General features: G+C 43.6%; 1 protein-coding gene across 1 annotated transcript; it reads right to left on the bottom strand.

Moving 5' to 3' along the window:
• Nucleotides 1-1,587: 1,587 nt before the first annotated feature.
• Dnaaf10 (dynein axonemal assembly factor 10) lies at nt 1,588-22,835 on the bottom strand. Its single transcript, NM_001127559.2, is given in 8 exon segments — nt 1,588-2,735; nt 6,356-6,453; nt 8,829-8,963; nt 9,829-9,944; nt 12,153-12,254; nt 14,339-14,469; nt 16,800-16,900; nt 22,611-22,835. Coding segments are annotated over 8 exon segments (1,074 nt in total). The 5' UTR covers nt 22,794-22,835; the 3' UTR covers nt 1,588-2,527.
• Between the last annotated feature and the right edge of the window lie 145 nt (nt 22,836-22,980).

The raw sequence follows: 22,980 nt of genomic DNA, 5'->3' as shown, positions 1-22,980 counted from the left end.
AAACCACGCTTGCTCCTTCTCCAGAGCTCTACCCATGCTCTTCCAACCTTTCACAGCTGGTTCCACTAAGCCACCAACAGCCACCCCGTCTCACTTAGCTCCCACACTAGCTCTCCTGGTCTCGCTTGGTCCTTGCCCTTGCCTGACCTGCTGTCTCACCCAGGTCCCTATGGCTTCATGGAAGGAAAACACTAGAGACCTTTATATTTTAAAACTGACCAGATAACTCAAAGGCTGGATGAAGAATATCCTGCCCCATCCTCCTTGGCCTTCACAGCCCCTTGCAGAGGCTACAAACTATGGGTGCCCCGAGAGACCTATATGTCTGCAGCTTCCTTTTCTTTCACTGCCTATTCCGACTCCAACCCTCTCAGTTCCCCTCTTCTTCTCTGGGACCGGGAAAACCCACCTCCACGTCTTCACCCAGCGACGGGCTTCTGGTGTATTTATTAGCCAATCAAACAATTAGGGAGACAATTAGGGAAGCTTCCCCTACACTAATAGGAAGCCAAAGCCAGGTGTGGTGGTGTACACCTTTAATCCTAGCACTTGAGACACAGGCAAACAGATCTCTGCCGATTAAGGCCAGCCAGATGTACACACCAAGTCCCAGAACAGCCGGGGGCTACAGAGAGAGAACGGAAAGAGAAATCTGAGGGAGCTGAGTACAGTGGCACACACCCAAGGCAGAGTGAGGTGATAAAGAGTTCAAGGGCAGTCTGGGTTCAAAACATAAACAAAATAAAAATGAGGAAAATAAGAACTATATCAAGTTATTTTTGTGCATTTTCCTTAAAATGGCCTAAAAATAAAAATATACAAATTATAATAAAGCTAATCCGTAAGTATTAGTGTGCTGAGCATGGAAGACGCCTTGGGAACGATACCTGGTACTGAGGTAAAATAGTGCAAAACTTGAGTGCGACGGGTAAGAAAGCATGGCGGCTATGGCATTGCTGGCACATTCTTTTCTCTGTGGTACAAGGTAATTCTACAACTGACAACATCTTAAACTTAATGAAATAAATTAATTGTTCTACTTAAAGCTTTTTTTTATCATCAATAAATATTCTAAGGCAGATTTTCATGTATTTCCTATCTTTTATTTTTTTTTTTTTTGAACACTGGGGGGAAAAAAATCCAAGTGGCCTTTTTAAAGGCCAATTTTATTTTTCTTGTGATATTACACCCACAACCTCATTTCTTTTAAAATGTGCTTTGTATTTGTGTGTGTGCATGCACCAGTGGTCAGCGCTGAGTGTGTGACTCTTTTCACCTTATTCACTGAGAGACTCAGAACTCAGGGGTTCGTCCTTGCACAGCAAGCACGTAGCCCCCACAGCTGTGCTCTGTATACAAGCATTTGGGAATAAGGAATCAACTGGTTTTGTAAATTATGAATATTGTAGGTGCCTCTGTCCTTTTGAACTGAGCTGGGGGACAGACGTTTAATGCAAGTATGATTAATCCGGGCTGTCTGGAGGCTCCGCTTAGGATGGGGCCAGAGTCAAGAACAGTGAACTAAGGTGTACTTAACAAGGAGGGAGAGAGGGAAAAACAAAGCGAAAGAATAAAAGCTTCCACATATTTAAAAAACCTGTTTATTTTAAAAATATATTTTAAAGGTTTAACAAAAAGCTTTAAAAAAAAAATCACTCCAATCTTCAACGCTCATCATCACTTACCACAGTCAAGAGACAGCCAAGGCCTGAATCTGAGTAAGAGAGACGGGAAGTCACAGTATTACCAGCTACGCTGAAAACAGCTCTCCAGGCTGTCCAGCCAACTGTGCGCTTCTGGTACTTACAGAGCAAGTGAAGTGACTCCTAGTGGAAACACTAAAACGAAGCACGAATGTACAGAGAAACCATGGAGCTATGGAGATACAGAACAAACTTAAAATACACTTAAATAACAACTACTCACTTTGGCTTTTAAAAATATTTTTTAAATTTAAATACATTTTTTAAAATAAATGTCTAAGAATGTGCCTGTATCTGTGAGTCCCAGTGCTCAATACGGCCAGAAAATGGTCTGAGGCGCCCTCAACTGCAGTGACAGGGGTTGTAAGCCACCTGATGTGGCTCCTGGGAACCAAACTTGTCCTCGGCAAGAGCATCAGGCAAGCCTTCTCAGGGAGCTGTCTCTTCAGTGCCAGCATCCAACTGGTTTTAAAGGCAGGGTCTCATAATGTTACCCAAGCTAGTCTTGATCTTATGGGCTATCTTAATCCTCCTGCCTCAGTTAAGTAGCTGGCTCCACAAGCAAATACCACAGCTCTGGTTCTAATTGTTTGAACAGAAACATGGGGAAAGGCACAAAGCAGGTCCTGGTGTGTGGCACCATCACATGCAGCAGCGTGCCCGTCAGGTCACCAAACACCCAAAGACACTAGAGGCTGGCTGGCTGGCTGTGTACCTGTGGCTGTCATTCATCCCTCAAATCCAACCGTGTTCAATAAGGCCAGAGGACACAGAGCTGAATTCTCTGAGTAACCCTCTGGACAGTTTCACGTTCAAGCCTTGGGTCAAATGGTCTGGAGTTTTGTAACTATCAGCACGCGCACCATCTGGTCAAAGGAACTACAGATGCAGAGCCCCCTTTTGTCAGGACTCCAGTCCAAACTGGAGATGGGCTGAGTAGACACGGTCACGTTCTGCAGAAGGCTGACGGAACCCGCGACTCCCATCTCTAGGCCCTCCGAGTCCTTCTTTGACCGATGAGCAGGGTATTCACTAGAAACAAGAGGCAGAGTGGTGAGAGCGAGCGTGGCATGCACTGTGGTGTTCTTCTGTGTAAGCTCCAGTGACTTTACCTCAGCTGATTACTGAAGCAGCGCTCAGGGCCTTCCAACACTGACCTTACACGAGTAAAGGCAGGATTTCGTGCTCAGCCCTAGACCGACACACCTCAGGCAATGGTGACTTTTCCTGCAAACTACACGGCATCTCGATTCAGCATCTGCCTGTACTTTTTTAATATGAATGCTATAGGGTGGTCTGATTTGGGGCTCTCCATAATCTTTTGTGGTAGTTCTTTCCTAAATTTGGATGGCTAGACACCATGGGCAAGGTGTGTACAACAGAAAAGGCTATAAGTGACATTTACGAAAGCCCATTTAACACATCCACAAAAGAATTGGTACCACACCCCACTGCAGAGTCCGCCATTCAGACCTAGCCTGAGGACCTCTGTACTATCACCCTGGGAATGCCACTGCGGAGACGTTTTAAAAACTAGTGCTTTCACAGTGGAGAAAACAATGCTAAGAATATCTGGTTTTTTTTTTTTCCGGCTAAAATTATAATATTTTAAGGCAAGAAGAGGGAAAGCTCACGCAAAGACCCAAAGACCTAAATAATAACTGGTGTAGATCTGAAAGGTGGGAAGAAAGAAACAACCTTCTCTAAGGCTCTAAGAAACACCTCCTCACAGGGCAGCTCAGAACCGACACTGCCAATGCCAAAACCCTGCAGCCATCCAAGAACAAAATGGTATCCAGACCCAGAGGCTAAGAGGCACAAAGCAATCCGACACAGTAGAAATGGAGGAGAAACCACAGGTAGTAAACACGTTCTCTTCCTTGTACAGCCAACATACTATTTTACTTAAAAGGAATAAAATGTTCACACACTATGTCTGTCTGTCTGTCTGTCTGTCTGTCTGTCTGTCTCTCTCGTGCAGTGGCACGTCTGATACCCTCCTCACATCTCTTAGCAGAGTTTGCAGTTCTTTAGCATTAAAACATAAAGTCCATGTATGGCTGTGCACACCTTTAATCCCAGCACCCAAGAGGCTCCACTACCTTGAGGCCAGCCTCGTCTGTTTAACAGTTGCTGGCCAGCCAGGGCTACATAGTGAGACCCCACCTCAAAAACCCAGAACAATAACAACAAGAACATAAGTAATGGTTCTATCCTCTCCACATTATCTACGTAAGATTTTTCTGTTTGTGTGTTGTTAAAGTCTGCATCCTCTCGGAATGCCTGGAAGGCGCCCTGTGAATCTCACAGCTTGGCTGTACCCTCAGGCCAGAGCGGTAAGCACAATCCTAGCTCAAGTGCATTTTATTCCAGCCACTTCCCTCTGCTGGCACGAGAAGCTTCCCAGCAAAGCTCCAAAGCATTTACAAAGTAACCAAGTTGCCTGTTGTGATAATGATCGAAGCTCACCTAAGATAACCGCCAAGAGTCGGGCTGATCCCTCCCTGGATAAAGTGCTTCCTCTGCAAGCAGGAGGACTAGATTCAGATTCCCAGAACCATGTAAACACCAGGCTGCCTCGGGGCTGCCCGTGATCTTTCTTACTCCTTGGCAGGCAGACAGAGAGGGAGAGTCAGCCCTGCTGCACCCATTCACATAGCCCAGCCATAACCAGGGGGTTCCCGGCTCAACAAATGAAGTGGACAGTGATCAAGAAAGACACCGGATGTCGGCTTTGGGTCAGCACACGGGGTACAGTGGTTAATCTTGAGGGAAAAAGCCAAGAAATAAACTCCAAATTTCCAAGTGCATATAGATCCAGACTTATTAACATAAAGGTAAAAAAAAAATCCAGCCGCCACTCCACCCACATGTGGAAAACTGGTACTTGCTTCCTTTAGCAGTCTCAAGAGGGAGTCGAGGAGTAGGCACAGCTTAGCTAATGAGCCTGGCAAAGCCTAAACTGCAGCGAGACTGGACTAGAACCATGGAAAAGTAAAGGGCAAAGGTTCGAGGATCAAATATCCATCTATCCAAACACCTCCCAGATCACCTGGATCAAATGATCTACCTATCCAAACACCTCCCAGATCACCTGGATCAAATGATCCACCTATCCAACACCTCCCAGATCACCTGGATCAAATGATCTACCTATCCAAACACCTCCCAGATCACCTGGATCAAATGATCCACCTATCCAAACACATCCCAGATCACCTGGATCAAATGATCTACCTATCCAAACACCTCCCAGATCACCTGGATCAAATGATCCACCTATCCAAACACCTCCCAGATCACCTGGATCAAATGATCCACCTATCCAAACACCTCCCAGACCACCTGGATCAAATGATCTACCTATCCAACACCTCCCAGATCACCTGGATCATCATTACTGCTTTCTACTGACAGAAAGCACAACTTAAGAGACAAGGCTGGACAGACTGTATTAAAATGTTGTTTCAAGGGGTTGGGGATTTAGCTCAGTGGTAGAGCGCTAGGCCCCTGGGTTCGGTCCCCAGCTCCAAAAAAAAAAAAAAAAAAAAAAAAGAAAGAAAGAAAAAGAAAATGTTGTTTCACTCAAAAGCAATCACAGGTTTGTCAGGTAATAGCTTCTCTAACAAGCACTATCTGGCTGCAGTCCTGTTTGTCAGCTTTTAAAAGGAGCTTAGAGAAGGGTTTGTAAACCTGAAAGGCCAAGCTACATTGTAAATGCTGTGGTTTGGATTTTTTACACTAGTAATCAGATGCTAATTTTGAAATATCCTTCCACTGAAAGCATGTCATTTTCTGAATAATGCGTAAGGCTTTTTGTGGTTCTAATGAAGTTTTCAATTGGTTGAAGACGCGCTGAAGTGACAGTTGACCTGGCAGCACTTCAGTGTCTTCGGGAAACATGAACCACAGCACATGGTACAGCTTCCACATGAACTCAGCCTGCCCCGGCGTACAGGGTACAGGAAGCAGACAGGGGTGGTGACGCTTCACCTGGAGACCAACCAGGAGCCTCGGGCTGCCTTCCTTCGTTCTACCACAGTGAACTTAGCAAACTCATTTCCCAGCCCTGAGCACTGTGACCCTCTCCCCAACTCCGGAGGCAATGTTCTAATGATTAGAACATAGAACTTAACTAAAGTTTTGGATCAAACAAAACAAAACAAACCTGGAAAAAGCTATATCCCCCATCTCCCATCTCCTCTATCCCTTGATCCCTCCCTCTTTTTAATTATTGTTTATTTTTTGAGACAGGGTCATATCTGGTAGGCTAGGCTGACCTGGAACTCATTATGTAGTTCATGCCAACTTCAAACCATGCAATCCTCTTGGCCCATCTTCGCTGTGCTGGAATTAACAGTGTGAACATGCCCATCTACAATTTCAAATTTATGGGGGGCTGGGGGTGAGTGGAAAATCCAAAATATTTCTAAGTAGTTCTCATATACAGAGACATAACATGACAAATACATTTATTGTGACAGAAAAGGGCAGATTTCTATTAAATTAATTAAAAGAAAATATTTTGAAAATTAGTTATATAACACCCAGAAAGTATACATCCCGGCAAAATGAATTAAATCAAATATTAAGGGAAGAAAAGAAAAATTCATCATCTTACTTCACACCCACAAATAACCTGAGAGACTTACTACTTCCAGAGGTGCAGATTCCCGGCGCCGCCCGTGGTCAGGAAGAGCTCCCTGTTCTGAGGCAGGTGCCGGACTTGCCATACAGTGGACTTATGGGCCTAGTCAGACAAAGACGGTGCACATGTAATGTGTAATGGGCTTCGGGCCTAGTCAGACGGTACACATGTAATGTGTAATGGGCTTCGGGCCTAGTCAGACAAAGACGGTACACATGTAATGTGTAATGGGCTTGCGGGCCTAGTCAGACGGTACACATGTAATGTGTAATGGGCTTCGGGCCTAGTCAGACAAAGACGGTACACATGTAATGTGTAATGGGCTTGCGGGCCTAGTCAGACAGTACACATGTAATGTGTAATGGGCTTCGGGCCTAGTCAGACAAAGACGGTACACATGTAATGTGTAATGGGCTTCGGGCCTAGTCAGACAGTACCCATGTAATGTGTAATGGGCTTCAGGCCTAGTCAGACGGTACACATGTAATGTGTAATGGGCTTCGGGCCTAGTCAGACAGTACCCATGTAATGTGTAATGGGCTTCAGGCCTAGTCAGACGGTACACATGTAATGTGTAATGGGCTTGCGGGCCTAGTCAGACGGTACACATGTAATGTGTAATGGGCTTGCGGGCCTAGTCAGACGGTACACATGTAATGTGTAATGGGCTTGCGGGCCTAGTCAGACGGTACACATGTAATGTGTAATGGGCTTGCGGGCCTAGTCAGACGGTACACATGTAATGTGTAATGGGCTTGCGGGCCTAGTCAGACGGTACACATGTAATGTGTAATGGGCTTGCGGGCCTAGTCAGACAAAGACGGTACACATGTAATGTGTAATGGGCTTGTGGGCCTAGTCAGACGGTACACATGTAATGTGTAATGGGCTTGCGGGCCTAGTCAGACGGTACACATGTAATGTGTAATGGGCTTGCGGGCCTAGTCAGACAGTACACATGTAATGGTTAAAGACTAAATGGAAGCCTGAAGAGTGGGCTTTAAAACAAAGAACTGTAACAACCACCTTTTCTTTAGCTGTTACTGGAGAACATTTTATTGCTGCTTTAATTTTAGCAGGCAGGTTTGCTGAGTATAGTCTGGGTCAGCAGTATGGCCTGCTGGAGCGTCCTGACTCGAAATGTTTCTGTGAAATTTGAAGGTTCTATGGCCTACCTTTGTAAGTGACCTGAATCTTCTCTTTTGCACTGTCCAACACCCTTTCCTTGTGTGTTCTCAGTGTTTTAACTACAAAATGTCATGGGAACTTCTCTTCTCGTCCTGTTGCTGTTCTCCAGGTTCCTTAGACAATGCCTGAGCATTGCTTTTCTAAACTCAGAAAACTGCCCATGATTTAGTGAAATGTGCTTTTGGTACAGCATTTTCTTTCTTATACTCCCTTAATTTCAGGACCAGGTTTTCTCATGGTGCCCCAGGGCTCCCTCATGTAATATATGAGAACGCTAGACTTAAAAGATTCTAAAGACTCTACCAGAAAATTACTAAACTTAGTCAATACTTCCAGCAAAGTATCAGAATATACAATTAATACATGAAATTCAACATCCTTTGAATTTCCAATAATGGTTTTGCTAAACAAACAATCAAAAAACCCCAACTGAGTGGTGGGGGTACGCACTTTCAATCCCAGCACCCGAGAGTTACAGACAGGCTGATTTCTGAGTTCAAGGCCTGTGCTAGTTTAAATCCCCCAGCATCATGAGGGGTGGCAAGAAATGAATGAAATGCCATAGCATCCACAGTAGGGAGGGGTGGGATATAACCTTATTTCTTGAGCAAGTTGCACATTCGAATCTTCAGGAAACAACCAACCTGCAGCTGTTTTCCTTCTTATGTTTAGGAAAGGGTCACACTCCCTGCCTGTCTCTTTAAGGCAGGGTATTTCAACATGGGCTTTTATAGCTACTTTATTCCAGACATCTTCTCTTTTTTTGTGAGTTATTTTCCCTTTTTCTTTCCTTACCTACTTTCTAATCTTCCAAACCAAAAATCTTCCCCACTAAGCTATCTTAAGCAGAAGCCAAAGTGTAAGAAACAGAACATTCTTGAACATCTACCATTTTCTAAGTCAGTGTTTTAAAGTAAGTTCACTTACTACAGCAAATGATAACATAAAATAAAGTGGGATAAAGTGACATAGTGAAAATGTTATTTCTGGAAAGTACACTGCTAGTTATTAACAGAAATATGCATTTATTAGAAAACACTAGGCTAGGATTTCCTGACCAAATTCTTGGCATCGGCAAGCGTTTTGTTTTTAAACAATAAAATTAAGATTCCAGGCTAACCAAGATAATAACAACAATCAGGAATTATAAAGCTGTCAACTTTTGGAAAAGTAATGTACACAAAATCACTTAAGATCCCACACATACGTGGCAGACAGGAAGCCTGGAGACACATTCTAGTACTGTCTAAAACAAACACCACCCTCCACAGAAAGAGCCCCGTATTTACCTTCTCCGTTACAGAGGCAAAGCCTTTGGTAGGATGCTGTGTTCTCATGTCGAAGACGTGGAACTTGCCTTCCAGGGACGTAGCCACTAACTTATTCATACTTATGTCCTTTCTGTCAAACTCCAAGCTGCACACCTGAGAGCACATAATGTGCATGTAATGAGGAGGGGGTTATAGGCTTTGCCTGCTCTCATATACGCACACCAGGTGGGCACTTGATAACGCCCAGGAGGCCAGACTGGGGTGGGGGTGGGGGGGTCATATTCCCTGGAACTGGAGTTACAGATGGCTCTGAGCCACCATGCGTACGCTAGGAGTCAAACCCTGGTCCTCTGAAAGAGCATTCGATGCTCTTAATCACCAAGCTGATTCTCCAGACCCTGTTGGCTCTTTTAAGTTATCTGAATGGCTTAAAAGTGAGAAGACCATGGGGAGGTGCTTGAATAATTATTAAACCTTTGAGTTAATTTGATTAACAAAACCATCTTGGGTTCCCATGCTTAGTAGAAAGTCACAAACCCATGTTTTCATTATTTAGCACTGCCTTCAAAAATCAGAAAGGAACCAAATATACCTTTAAAAAGGTGTAACAACTGAAGAACCAAAAGTCCAAAGGTATTTGGCGAAGCTTTTCTTACTCCAGCAAGAAAAAGGCCTCTTATTTACTCAATTCCATATCATCCGTGTGGTCCTCAGATGGGCTGGAGGCTCCATGGACTCTGTACAAACCACATCTGAATACGTGTTCACTTTCTTATACTCTGGTTGTAAGCTGAGCCTTTAGTGGCTGAGCCATCCCTTCAGCCCATGAGTTCACTTTGTTAAGAAAGGATGTATGGCTGCCATTAGATTCAAGATGGCTTGGCCCTGAAAGGCTACCTTTTGTAGAAGACTGAGAGGCATGGGTTAAGAGAAGGGATCTGAGGCCTGTGCTGGGCTAGGCGGTAGGAGCAGGTACAAACACACTCAGGGAAGTGGACAGGACAGCAATGCACATTACCCCATTTTTAATGTTTGTCTCCCACCGCAGTGACATGTTTCTCAGATCAAACAACTTGATGTCCCCATTGTCGTAGCCAGCACAAACCACACGCTCTTCTTGATTATAAGCATTGCCTGGAAATCAAGGTACATTTCAGGGCTTCATAAGTCCAAGGTAAAGGCTGCTGAGAAAAATAATCTCACTTTTAAAAATTACTGGGGTAACCCCAGCCATCAGTCCTAACAGGAGATGAGGAGTAATAACTTTTTAAAAAAATACTTACTAGAAACTCTACGACAAAAGTCTACTTGAGAGTGTTTACTGGATTCTAAATAAAAAGGCAATGTTCCCTCCGGCTCAGATATGGCTTAGGGCTTCTCTATAATCTATAATCTACTCTAATACTCGCAAAGACAGACCAACTACAGTTCACGTTGAGTAGGGCCTGGGAAGACATTTATGCTTCTTTTCCATTCCTGAGTAGTGACAATATATGGATGCAAATGTTTTAAAATTATTTTGCAGAATATTCTCTGTAATGAGTTGGAATGCATCTTTAGTGGTGTAGATGACCACACCTGAAGTTTAAAATGTGACATTAATTTCAGCCTGCTTAGCTCCAGGATGGTTTTCCTGCATAACTCGTACTGAAAGAGGAACTGTGAGGGAAGAGGAAGGTGCTACCAATGTGTGACGCTACCTGGGTGATACCTGACTCCAATCCAATGTCTTCATTCTCGACTGCCTCCAGCTTCCTCCTCATATACTCCAGGCTTGCGTTTCTACTGTGAGCTCTTGATGGTACAGTATCTTGCCCTTCTAGGTCCCAAGTTCTCAGCTTATCACTGCCCCACTGCTTGTGAAACTTTTCAGTGAAAAGCATCTTCCCCTCCATGATCAAATCTCATGATCATCTTGGGCAGAATCTTTTATGTTGTTCTCCATTTAATGCACACAAAATTGTAAATACTATTTACTCTGTATCTGTCTTGTGTATCATTTTCATTGCCTTCTTTACCTGGAACCCCCCTAAAACTTCAACTCATCACCACTGTGCCTTCCACCCCCACTGCACAGCAGCAGTGACATCCTGACCGCACGGACCGTCCACGGCAGATCACTACCTCCAGGCCCCACAAATAACTGTGCCTAGAGTCATGTCTGTGGCCAGTTGCTCCACCATCTCCTTCTGGGGCACTCTGAAGCTATTCCCTATGTTGCAAAGTTTTCCCTATTTCTGAGACAGAAATCCTCTGAATCCTTGTTCTGAGATCAAAACGATCTCCCTCCCTGTCTGCCTCTGTGTCTGTCTGCGTGACTGACGCCTCTTGCCATGGTGTATCACTTATGTTTTACACTGTAAGGAAAGCAGACGTCAGCTCTTCCTCACTGAACCATATGCTTCAGGTCTCAAGGACAACCCAGTTTCACTGCTGCATATTCACGCTAAAGTAATTAAAAAAAAAAAAATCTAAAGTCGGGCATGGAGGTGCACGGCTGCAGTTCCAGGGCCTCGGGAGGCTGACGCAGGAGTATTACTTGAACTAGAAGTTTGAGGCCAGCCTGAGCAACGCAGTGAACTCTTGTCTCAAAACAACAAAACAATCACAAAAGCCAGGTCGTGGTGGCACATGCCATATCCCAGCCCTTGAAAGGCAGAGGCAGGAAGATCTCTGACAGTTTGGAGCCAGCCTTATCAAAAAGCAAACACAGGTTTAAATCTAAATACGGAGCAGCACGCAGCAGTACATGCTTGGGAAGGCGGCTAGCCTGGGCTCCGGCCTGCAGCGTTTACAATCAAAGACAAGCAGCAACACTGACAAGGTCAGAATGCACTATGAGTATATTAACACAGGTCACAGTTATCAGACTTATATGAAATAATCGTGCAATGGCACAACTATTTTCTAGAAAAGAAACACTGCAAAATGCAGTGTGAGGGTTTTTTTTTTTTTTAGGTTATCACTTTGAGGCTTAGCTCTATTAATGGAATTTGGTACTAAACTAGGCCAATATTACCAATTAAACAGAAAAATATTATAATAATAGTAAATACTTTCAACACTCAGTAATCCATGCCCACTCTAGGAGCTTTAGTGACTTACTTCATTGGCTTTTCAACGCTATTAGCCATGCTGTACATAGCCATGCTGTACGTACAGTAACTTCCCCCGGCCACACAGTAACTAGCACGGTGAAGACGCAAACCCTGCCTGAGATTGCCTAAGACCATGATGCCGGCCTAGACAAACCTCAGGAGTCTACAGAGCGGCTACCGGAGACTGCCTGTCATTTCCTGAGCCACGATGAACCTGAAACGAGGTTTCTTGTTGACAACTTACCAAATGCCACAGTCCAGCAGTCTCTCTTGTTTTCTCCTTGTGCGGGTTCCATGTTAGCGACAGGATCCTCTTTTTGCCTCGGGTCCCACACCTTTACAGTTCCTGTCATGGATAAAAGGGAGTGGGCAAAATTCAATGGTGACTGATCGATCATATTTCCTGTTTATGTTCTCTTTCTACAGTTATCTGTACACGTGACAATAATTGTTACAACATCTGAAAACTGTTCAGAGTGGTTAAGTTGTCCTTGATACCAGACATAACCCCATGTTAGTATTAGAATTGATTCCTAAACTAATAGCTATACAGAGAAAACCCAAAAAGTATTCCTAGGTTATCTGTAAGTGATGATAGGCACATCAAATATAAGTGCACAATTCAAAACATGCCTTATTGTCTGGGTTAGCACCAAATACATACAAACACATTTAGAATAGTGAGAGTATCATTTTAACTTTACTTTTCTTACTACACATAGAACCACTGGTTCTTTTCTTATACAGAAGAATAAGCGCTGTCAACACACTTTTGTATGGGGTTTTAAAATGCCATTCCATTGTAGGGAGGCAGCTCATGGCAGAGTGACCAGCATGCACGAGGTCCAGTTTCACTTGTTGACCCAGAAGAAGAAACAATCAATCGCACCTCTTTCAGATGTGATCGAGCTCAACTTTCCTGCATAAGTTAACGAGGAGGAAACTATCAATAAAATTAACTTAAATCAATTCATACTATAGGATTACTAACTAGATTACTAGTGTCACAGCCTACAGTCAACATGATTGCATGTAATGAGGTGGCTAAAAGGCCTACATCTGAGCAAGAGTAGGGAAGGGAAAAAATATCCCCAAAAGAGACCAGGGATAGAGCTGGTCATCAGAAAGGCTGCAATCTCTGTGGAGGGACTCCCACAAATCTGACAGCGATTACCATCTCAGCTGTGGGGTTATACAAGTCACTAAGATCTTAGTAAGTTTCCCACACTTGACATAGCAAAGAACGTAAAGACAATTCAAAACGCAGAATTAATCAACGCTCAGGCACTGACACTAGCGTACATGGAAACGGAGGACAGTTTCTAATCTACGACCTTACAGGAGGAAAGAGCAATGTTAGCCACTCGTAGTCTCTTGTCCACTACAGCTGGCCAGGGAAATGGGTACTATGGTTTATTTAGAAATACATTTTATGGGGTTGGGGATTTAGCTCAGTGGTAGAGCGCTTGCCTAGGAAGCGCAAGGCCCTGGGTTCGGTCCCCAGCTCCGAAAAAAAAGAACCAAAAAAAAAAAAAAAAAAAAGAAATACATTTTATAAGTCATAAAATATCCGCAAGGACTTACATATTCAACTACAACCACTTCTTCAAAGCTTCAAGCCACTGTCCTAAGACTACCCAGAAAACATGGAGCACACTGATTGGGTATTACAGAAGCATAGTTTAGCATGCTGTTATAGCCACACGATGGCATGTTACAGCCATTAAAGTAAGAGTTATGGAAGCAGAAGCGTCTGCATCTGCGAACTGTAAGGTACGATGGAGAAGCACAGCGCTGTGGCGGCATGATGGACTGCCTGCCATCTTCCCTTGTGTTTCACATGGCTCCTGTGAAATGGTAATTCTAACACACCTCTGCTCTCCAGAAACTACTAGAAGATTATATTTTGTTTTTCTTTTACGGTAACCTTTTAAAAGCAACTAATATATCTCCATGTGAGACAACAAAGCCCAGGTCCATGTAGTCATCCAGACCTGGTCTGTTGGTCCCTAAGGCCAGTGCTGGGAACTCAGACACATCCCAGAATACGTCTTCAGGTACCTGTCAACCTGACATCGTGCTAAGGACTAACTCTGCTTTTTAGAAAGAGTATGAGAAGCCGCCACACACATCACATCACTGGCTGCTTCAGAAACCTGTGAAGACATTGTAAGCCATTCAAATCAGCTCACGCCTAGCTGTTGAACTAAGTCCACACTAACCTATTCAGCGCTGGGTTTCCATCTGAAAATACACAGAAGCCTGCAAGGAACTGGGGACGCACAGTGAAACCTGTCCCTTAAAATGCAGATGCACAAACAAACGGCAGCTACACAGTCAGACCAACAAGGCGATTCCACGGCAGAGCGTATGGCAATGCACAAAGGTGCCCGCCCACTACACCTTTGTTCAGTACTTAAGCTGACTCACCATCTCGGCTGCCCGTCACGATTTCCGGGGCTCCTTCCCCAATTCCAAGTCCACCTATACCATCTATGGTATTTATGATTTCTTTGTGCCCCTTTACAGAATACACCGGAATCTCTGGAGCTTCCAAATTCCTAAGCAAAAAAACACAACTACTTATCACATGCCCTAAAAACCAATTCAAAGTAAAATAAATAAAAAAACCCCAGACAATTCAAGCTGGAGGAAGACTTTAACGTAAGAGAGAGGCTCTGAAAAAGCTTGAGGAGAACACAAGTAAAACACTTGGTGATAGGAGCTCAGTGAGGAGTCTCGGAAACAGACTCAACAGCACCGGAAATGGGCCCATCAAGGCATGAGTGGTTAAGGTTAACACAATGAGAGGTTATCCAGCCATGAAGAAAAATGGAACAAGGATATTTGTAAGAAGGGGGCCAGTTGTTATGTTAAGCAAATAAGCCAGAATTGGGAAAACAAATGCCATGTTTCCTCTTATGCATAGAAAATAAATTTAAAACTGTACACACATACACATGTGTATATATATGTGTGTATATAGGTCAAGCCTGACGACCTGCACTGACTTCCAGATCATACAAGGTGTGAAGTGAAAACAGTCCCATAAGTCATCTTCCACACATGCACACACAGAGACACAGATACAGACATACAGACAGAAGGACATTTGCTCTCTACTAGTGCATGTGCATTTACAGAGAGACACTGACACTCAGACAGAAGGACATTTGTTCTCCACTAGGGCATGTACATGAACACACACAGACACAGATACAGACACACAGAAGGACACACACACACACACACACACACTAAATAAAATGTGAAAATAATTTAAACAACAAAAACAACAAAACAAAACTTAAATAGGGTCAGAGGGAGTGGGCAATGGAACAAACACAGTAAGGATGTATTTAGTCTGAGTGTGGGGATACCTTTAACCTTAGCGCTCAGGAGGGCGAGACAGACAGATCTCCGTGAGTTACAGGACAGCCTGATCTACACTGTGAGCTCCAGGGCGGCCAGGGCCATGTAGAGAGACCCTGTCTCAAAACAGACAGACAGACAGACAGACAGACAGACAAACGTGGCTCTATCCGGCAGGAAGAGAACCGCAATCAGGCAGCAGGCACACAAGTACAAGCAGAAGTAGAGGGAAACGAGTATGACCAAAGCATATCGATACATACATATGCATATATACATATACAATTAAAATAATGAACATCTACTAGTCTGTATGATAAGCCCCCAAAACAATGAAAAATAAATAAAATACAGAAAGTAAGACACTGGCCTCTCCTTCCATTTTTCTGAAGCTCTATGACAAAGTATGTAAAATGATGAATAAATATGAACTTAATAGCAGGAGTCAGAAGAAGGAAAATTGCACTAGCTTTTAGAGCAAGGAGTTACACTAGCTTCACTTTTATGTTACGTTTCTAAAATCAGGTAGATGTGAACACGGTTTAACTATGAAGCAGTACAATACAAATGACAACCAAAACGGGTTGCCACAAGCCCTAGGCTGGCACCCTCCTCCAGTTTCATCCTGAGTTCTAAGCTGGCCTGGTCTACATAGTAATACACAGTGCGTCCCAGTCCAGCCAGTGGTACATGGGAACCCTGTCACCAAAACAAACAGCTCATAGGTGAAATGAGCAGCTAAGAAAGAAACAAAGAAAGAGAGCTGCTGTATACTTTAAATGCAGAAAATAGATTTTTCCACAAAGTAATTAAAGAGAAATTTGAATTCATTTAACTTTAAATATTAAGAAACAATTCTAAGTAAGATTTATATAAAGGCAACGGACAATTCTGTGATTTTGTTCAAAGCAGGCTTTTACTGAGTTGTTCAATAGACATTTTCCTAGAAGTCATGTCTAGATCATAAAGTATTAAATACTAACCAAAACTTTAACTGGGAGTTCTGCATGGAAAAAATTAAAATCAGTGCATCGCTCTAAAAAGTCAAAACTCTTACTAAAATGGCATTAATTAATTGCCAGTCCCAAATACCCTGTGGGCAGGTAAGAACCGGTAACACTGTTTCAAGTTCTAAACCAAAGAGCTCGGCATCTTTCTAAACCTCTGACCTTTACCTTTTGAGGTCATAGTATAATTATATCATCCCCCCCCCCAAGCCCTCCCACAGATCCCTCCTTTCTCTTCCACATTGGGCCTGTTTGTTCACTGCTATTACATGCATATACATACACAAACATATAACGTTATACATACATATTCCTGAATGTAATATGAAGGTGAGGATTTTAGGTAAACATTGAATGTGACATAGAGGAATAACGCAGTCCTCATGGCTTCAGTTTTGGAAGGAATTAAAATATCTGAAGTAAGTATTTTAAAGTTAGAACTCTCTTTCAGAAGACTAAAAGCCTATCGAACAGAGTACTTATCCCACTGGAGTACTGTTTAACGATCTCACCAGATATGAAGATTCCCATCAAAATCTCCAGTAGCCAAGAATCTCTGCTGCAAAGATGCGGCCCCAAATGTCCCACATTTAATGGGCTTAGCCTTTTCAATCTGGACAGAAAGGAGAGAGGATACTTTACTTATGTAAACACTTATTTATAACCACAACACTGACAGCTTTGCTGTGGGGGTTATAAACGCATTATACATAAAAGCAATAAAACGTTTTCTACAGACATTATACTCTTTCTTTAGTTAATTTTGTATAATTTAAAAAGCATATCATTGTCAAAAGATAGGTTTTTGTTTCAAGACAGGGTCTTTCATAAAACCTTGGTTGTCCTTAAACTCTGAGCTCTTAGGTCCCTGTGTAAGTAGGGTTTATTTATTTTTACTTCATGTGTATGGATGTTTTGCTGTCATGTAGGTGTATGCAGTGCCCACATAATCTAGAAGAGAGCATTGGATTGGAGCCCCTGGAACTGGTGGTGGCCATGTGTGCTGGGAATCAAACCCAGGCTTTCTGGACAGCAGTCAGGGACCTCGGATCTCACTCTCCAGTTTCTGAGACAAGGTTTCTCATTTTGTTGCCTAAATCAGACATGATTCCAACTGGTCTAAAACCCAGAGATCATAGGATTACGGGAGTGGGAGACAGAAGGAGAGAAAGGTGGAAAGGGAAGAAGAGAGACAGAGAAAGAATCATCTTCTGAAGCACCCAAATGCTGCCTCCTTAACCCCGTGTGGTGGCTCACCCCTGTAGCCAGCACTTCAGGTACAGAAGCAGAAGGGCAGCTGTGAGTTCCAGGTCAGGCAAGGCTACACGGTGAAGTTCAGGCCACACTAGGCTACAAAGAGGTTTTTAATCTTCCCTCTCATAATCCTGAAAGGGCTTGCATTTCTGCTGGTGTGTAGGTAAAAGAGGTGCTACCTCGCAGCAGAAATGCAATCACAATGGAGACATTGTTTTCTGAAGGCACAGGAACAAAGATGTCCAGGAGCCTCTCGTAGTCCTGTCTATAGAACCTGGTAGGTAGGCAGTCAATGCTCTCTGACTGAGGGCATAAGGAGGCCTCCCTTAGCCCTTCAGCACCAGTTCTTGGGACAGACAGCAAAGCCAGCAGCACAGCACTCTCCCCACTCCGCCCTTTTCATCCCCTGGATTTTACCTGCTGTGCCTCCAATGGTGTTTGGTGCCATTTGCAAAAGATTATGCAAACTGTTTACATATACTGAGCACGTGATAACATGCAGCATCGTTCCACAGGATTTTCCAGATGTGTGTGTGGGGGGTGGGTGGGAGGGGAAGCACATCCATGCAGAAGTCAGAAGCGGACTTCAGGTATCCTCTATCACTCTCTCCGCTATTCCTCTGAGACAGGGTTTCTCAGTGTCTCTGTCTTCCACAGTGCATGAGTCAGAGGTGAGCAGAAGTGCCTGGCTTTTTATATGGCTGCCACAGATTAAAACTCAGTCTTCATGCTTGCACGGCAAGCAGCCCCTCAACCATGCGCCACTGCCCCACAGATACCATTCTCAAAATGAGAACTTATGTCTCTTACATATATCCCAATTGTCAGGCAGACTTCTAGCTCTTCATACAAAGGGAAGCTGCTTCCAGGCCAGTAAGAGATTCCAAGAAGCAGTTTATTACACAGCCCTATTCTGCAAGCCCGAATCAATAGAAACATTAAAAAAAGAAAGTCCGAAGCATGAAAAAAGTAGGAGAGAAAATCAGTGCAGAAATGAATTAGAGCTATTTTTAGATTTCTCTTCTGGTCTTAACTCCCATTCATAATTTTTGCAAGATAAATATATAGTATCATGTTTCCCTCAGGGTTTCTGTTTTTTGGTTTTTTTTTTGTTTTTTTTAATCAAAGAAGCAGAAACTTAGATATTACTACTTTACTGCTCAAGAATCAAACTCAAAACATTTGGTGAAACCAATTTAAAACATTAGACTGTGGGAGCCGCCTGCAGCGTGACCCACTTCACTCAGAGGCTGGCTCAGTTGTCCACGGACTTCTGAAAGCAGCCCTGTTTCCTCTGCTTTCAGACGTTCACAGAAACTAGAAACTCAGAAGACACTACAAAAACCCCTGACTTGTACAGCATATGGAAGAGCTCTCTTTTTACACTGTAAGTACATTTTCTGTGGAAAGATGGGGAGAATCCAGTGGTTACTTTGGTAGAAAACAAATTGGTTAAAAGTAAAATAATGATCTACTTGGATAAAATTACTTCACATAAAATCGGCATATGAAATTGATAAACACTGAGTCTGGCCATCAGTGATAGTTTACCCAGGAGTGTATGTTGGCGTGACTACAGAAGCCCAAGATCAATAATTGCCATGAGAGCTATTTTTGTTCTGTCTGTAGGTGGGCCGACTGCAGCTTGTCAGTATTTCCTCCTCCACATCCTGGCACTACTTAATTAACATAGAAAGGTTTAGTTAGGCAAATGCCAACAAGCAGTGACTTCAGCAGCACAGGAGCAAAAACACCAAATTAGCTTACCACCAATTTTTACCGTGATTTCCTCTTTCAGGGCTGTCTTTGTCATATGGCACCTTTAAGTTCATTAGCGGGGGAAAAATGTCTTATAGGTTGAAGTTTCAGATAAGGATGATGCAATGACACTTGGCTAGACTCTGGTCATGTGCCCCAACAAACTGTACAACTAGGGAACCTGCCTTCTCTTTGTCCTTCCTTCCTTCCTTAATTTTTATGTGTACGGGTATCTTGCCTTCAAATAGACCTGTTCATCAGATGCATGGCTGGTGCCAAGGAAGCCAGAAGAGAGCATCAGAGCCCCTAGAATTGCAGCTACAGACGGGTGGGAGCTGCCACCCAGGGTGCTGGGAATCAAACCTGGGTCATCTGGAAGAGAAGCTGGTGTGCTTAACCTCGGAGTCATCTCTCTAACTCCTGACCCTCCATTTCTATTTATTTGTTTATTTTCGTTTGTTTGTTTTGTTTTTTTGAGATACGATCTCACTAGGCAGCTCTGGCTATTCTGAGGCTAGTAGCAGTGTAGACCAAGCTGGTATCAAATTCACAGAGATCTTCCCGCCTCTACTGCCTGAGTGCTGGTATTAAAGGTGCATGCCAAACTCCCGGCCTTCTGCCCTCCATGTCTATCCACTTCTTTAGCAGTAAGATAAAGCAGGACACGGGCAATCGCCGACCTGCGCCTTTTTTCTGCTATCTTGAGTGCAGTGGGTTCGGAGCAAGTCTTGATGTAATTCATCATAACAAAATGAGTATGCCTCCTAAAATTTAGGTAAGTAATCTACCTGGTCCAAAAGTTCTCAACTCTGGCACTCACCAAAATCAACTAGCAGAAGGTCGCATTTCTAATAAGCAAGGCATGGGTATTTTAAATCTTGTACACAGCCATGATTAGCAACCAAACACAGAAATAAACTTTGATGCAGTGAGAACCACTGACTGTATTTAACCTGCACGCTTTTCTGCTGCAGCGCAAACGAATACAACATTAAGTTCTGAAAGTTGCTTTGTTTCTAACGTGTTCCTTAGAAATGTTCTTTTTTAGCCCAGTACCTCTAATGGCAGCCTCAGTAATTACTAGTGGAGTGAAAAGGAAGCAAAACATCAAAGTCGTCATTCTTGTGGTTCAGGTTAGGTATGACAATTTCTTATCCCTAGTTATATTTCCTAAACGTTCTCTCATAAACACATATTACTTTCACTAAAAATGAATAAATAAACAAGACTTTGCTAGCATTCTTCAGAAATTAGAAGAGATAAACACTATTTCACTTCGAATAACTTATTACTAAACTATATAAAAAAAATTGTAATTCTTGGGAAAGCAAAACACAAGCCTGTAAATGCTTTCTGGCTGAGGGCTGACTGGCCCTCACTTTAAGGCTTCTCTTATGCCAATGCTTCCTTGTTCAGAGTCCTTACCAGAAACACTGATTGGCAATCCCTACACCAGTATTTAAAACTGGGTCTCAGGTTCATTCAGTCTTCATTCTTTGAATGAATGTGTACTGAGAGACTGGTCTTTACAAAGCACAGGAGAAGGCACTGCTTTCTGGCTTATGCGGCAGACTGTTTATTTCTGCCACAGACAGTCAGTATTATAGGAGTGGAATGTACTGAAAGGTTCCTTGAGCAGAGATCAGATAATCCGAACTGGCCCCTGGACTGGCAAGAGTTGACTGCGCGTTAAGCAGTGAGGAACACAAGGCAAGGCGGGAAGCATCAAACCATGTTTAGAATCTCCAAGTCCAATGCCTGGCTATAGAGTTGGAACTAAACCAGAAAACAGGCTCTCAGCAAAGCTCAGGGAAGGAACACATAGCTTGCCATGCAAGTTTATTTATCTCATACTTGCCCTAGTTTCTTATCAACTCTCAGCACCTCAACAACAAACTGTTATCTGTTTCAGTCAACCCAAATAGAAACATTCTGAAAACCTTAAGGAACTATAAAATTGTTCCTTAGCCACAACTCAGCACTGTGGCTCCAGGCCTGAATCCCAGCCCCCTGAGAAGCTGGTTTAACAGTTTGAGGCCAACTGGATAACAGAAAACACCCATCTCGGAAAGAAAGGAAAGAAAGAGTTTTAAAGCGTGAACAGTGTGGGCTGAAGACACAACCTGGTGATTAAGAGCAGAATGGCCCGCAAGGTAACTCACAACCACCGGAACTCCATTCCAGCGCATCCAATACCTTCTTACGGCCTCCTGGGACACCAGGTGCACTTGCATATGGTACACACAGATACATGCAGGGAAAAAAAAAAAAACAAAAAACATGTACAGGAAAGGGAAGGAGAAAGGAGGGGAGGAGAGGGGAAGGAAGGGGGAAAATGTCAATTACTGTCACCATTCTGTAATTGGCTACCTGGCAGCCTTTTACAAAACCTGTAATCTGGTCATTCATTATCCTCCTAAAAGTTCTTCAGTGGTGTCCTGCTTTTCTTAAAGAAAAAAAAAGGACAAATCTGTTAAATGTCTTACAGATCTTGCAATGGTCCCTACTTACCCCTTTTATATGTGTATGGTAATTTTTTTTTAACAGGGGTTGTGATCACTGCAAACAGGGTCTCAAACTGAAATTCTCTTGCTTCTACCCCCGAACGCTGCGATTAAAGTTGTGCAATACCACTTCCAGCTTGGGTTTTTGTTTTTTAAAAGATAACGATCTTCCACCACTATCTCATGTTGTTTCTTCTGGAAACGTCATATTCTACTCTGCATTTGCCTTAGTTGCTTACTACTCATCCTAAATCTGTTTTTACTTTCACAGACCTGTGTATTAGAAAACTCATCTTGATTTACATTATGCATCCTTGGTCTGGCTGTTTGACTGTCTCCCCCAACAGAAAATAAATTCCGTAAGATCGTTGGCATTGCAATTCCCATGTCTGGGCCTTACCAGGCATTGAACTGACACTTTGTGAAAGAATGGGGTATTTACTAGTCTTCACCAACTTCGTGGTAGGTCTCCTGCTGGTGCCTCATTTGGTTCTGCTGGCATGGCACGTGGGTTTATTACATAGACCTACTAGTAGACTACAACAATTGCCAACAGCCTAAATGGTCCTCGAACGTTGCCAAGCAATGTCCACTTGGCTTCCCAGAAACCCTGCAATCGACTGCACCGAGAATGGCGAGAGGCAGAGGCTGGCAGTGAGCCGAGGTACTAGCTCTGCAAGGAGATTTTGGGATGTTAAAGTTTTAACTCTGAAGTATTCCTCAATCTGTAATCTCCTTTCTGTTTCTGCTGTGGCAAAGAGAGATGCAGACCCACGCAAACCCAAACAGATCCAAGCCTGCACCCACCTCCCGCAGCAGCTTTAGGTCCCCGCGCTGGATCTCGTACACCTGGATAACGCCGGTGCCCCGGGCGAAGTTGCCCATCGTCACGAATTTGGCACTGCAGGGCACCCATTTGCAGTCGAACACTGTATAGTTGAGGCCCTTTTGAATATGGACAATGATCTGAGGCTTCTCGAAGGTGGACATGGTGCAGAAGCAGCCAAACGCTAACCTGGTAACCAAACTGCAAACATCTCAGGGGCAGTTTGTCCCTCCCTAGCCGCACTCAACCCGGACGCCTTAGCAAGCTGGGCTTGGCTGCCTCCGAAAATGCCGGGTGAGCTGCTGAGACCGCACCAGATACTTCTCCACACACGGCACAAGCTGATTTACC

The sequence above is a fragment of the Rattus norvegicus genome, chromosome 14 (assembly GCF_021556685.1).
Source record: "Rattus norvegicus strain SHRSP/BbbUtx chromosome 14, alternate assembly SHRSP_T2T, whole genome shotgun sequence".
Lineage (NCBI taxonomy): Eukaryota > Metazoa > Chordata > Mammalia > Rodentia > Muridae > Rattus > Rattus norvegicus.
Note: the sequence above shows the minus strand (reverse complement) of the source record. Positions and strands in the feature narration are given on the sequence as shown.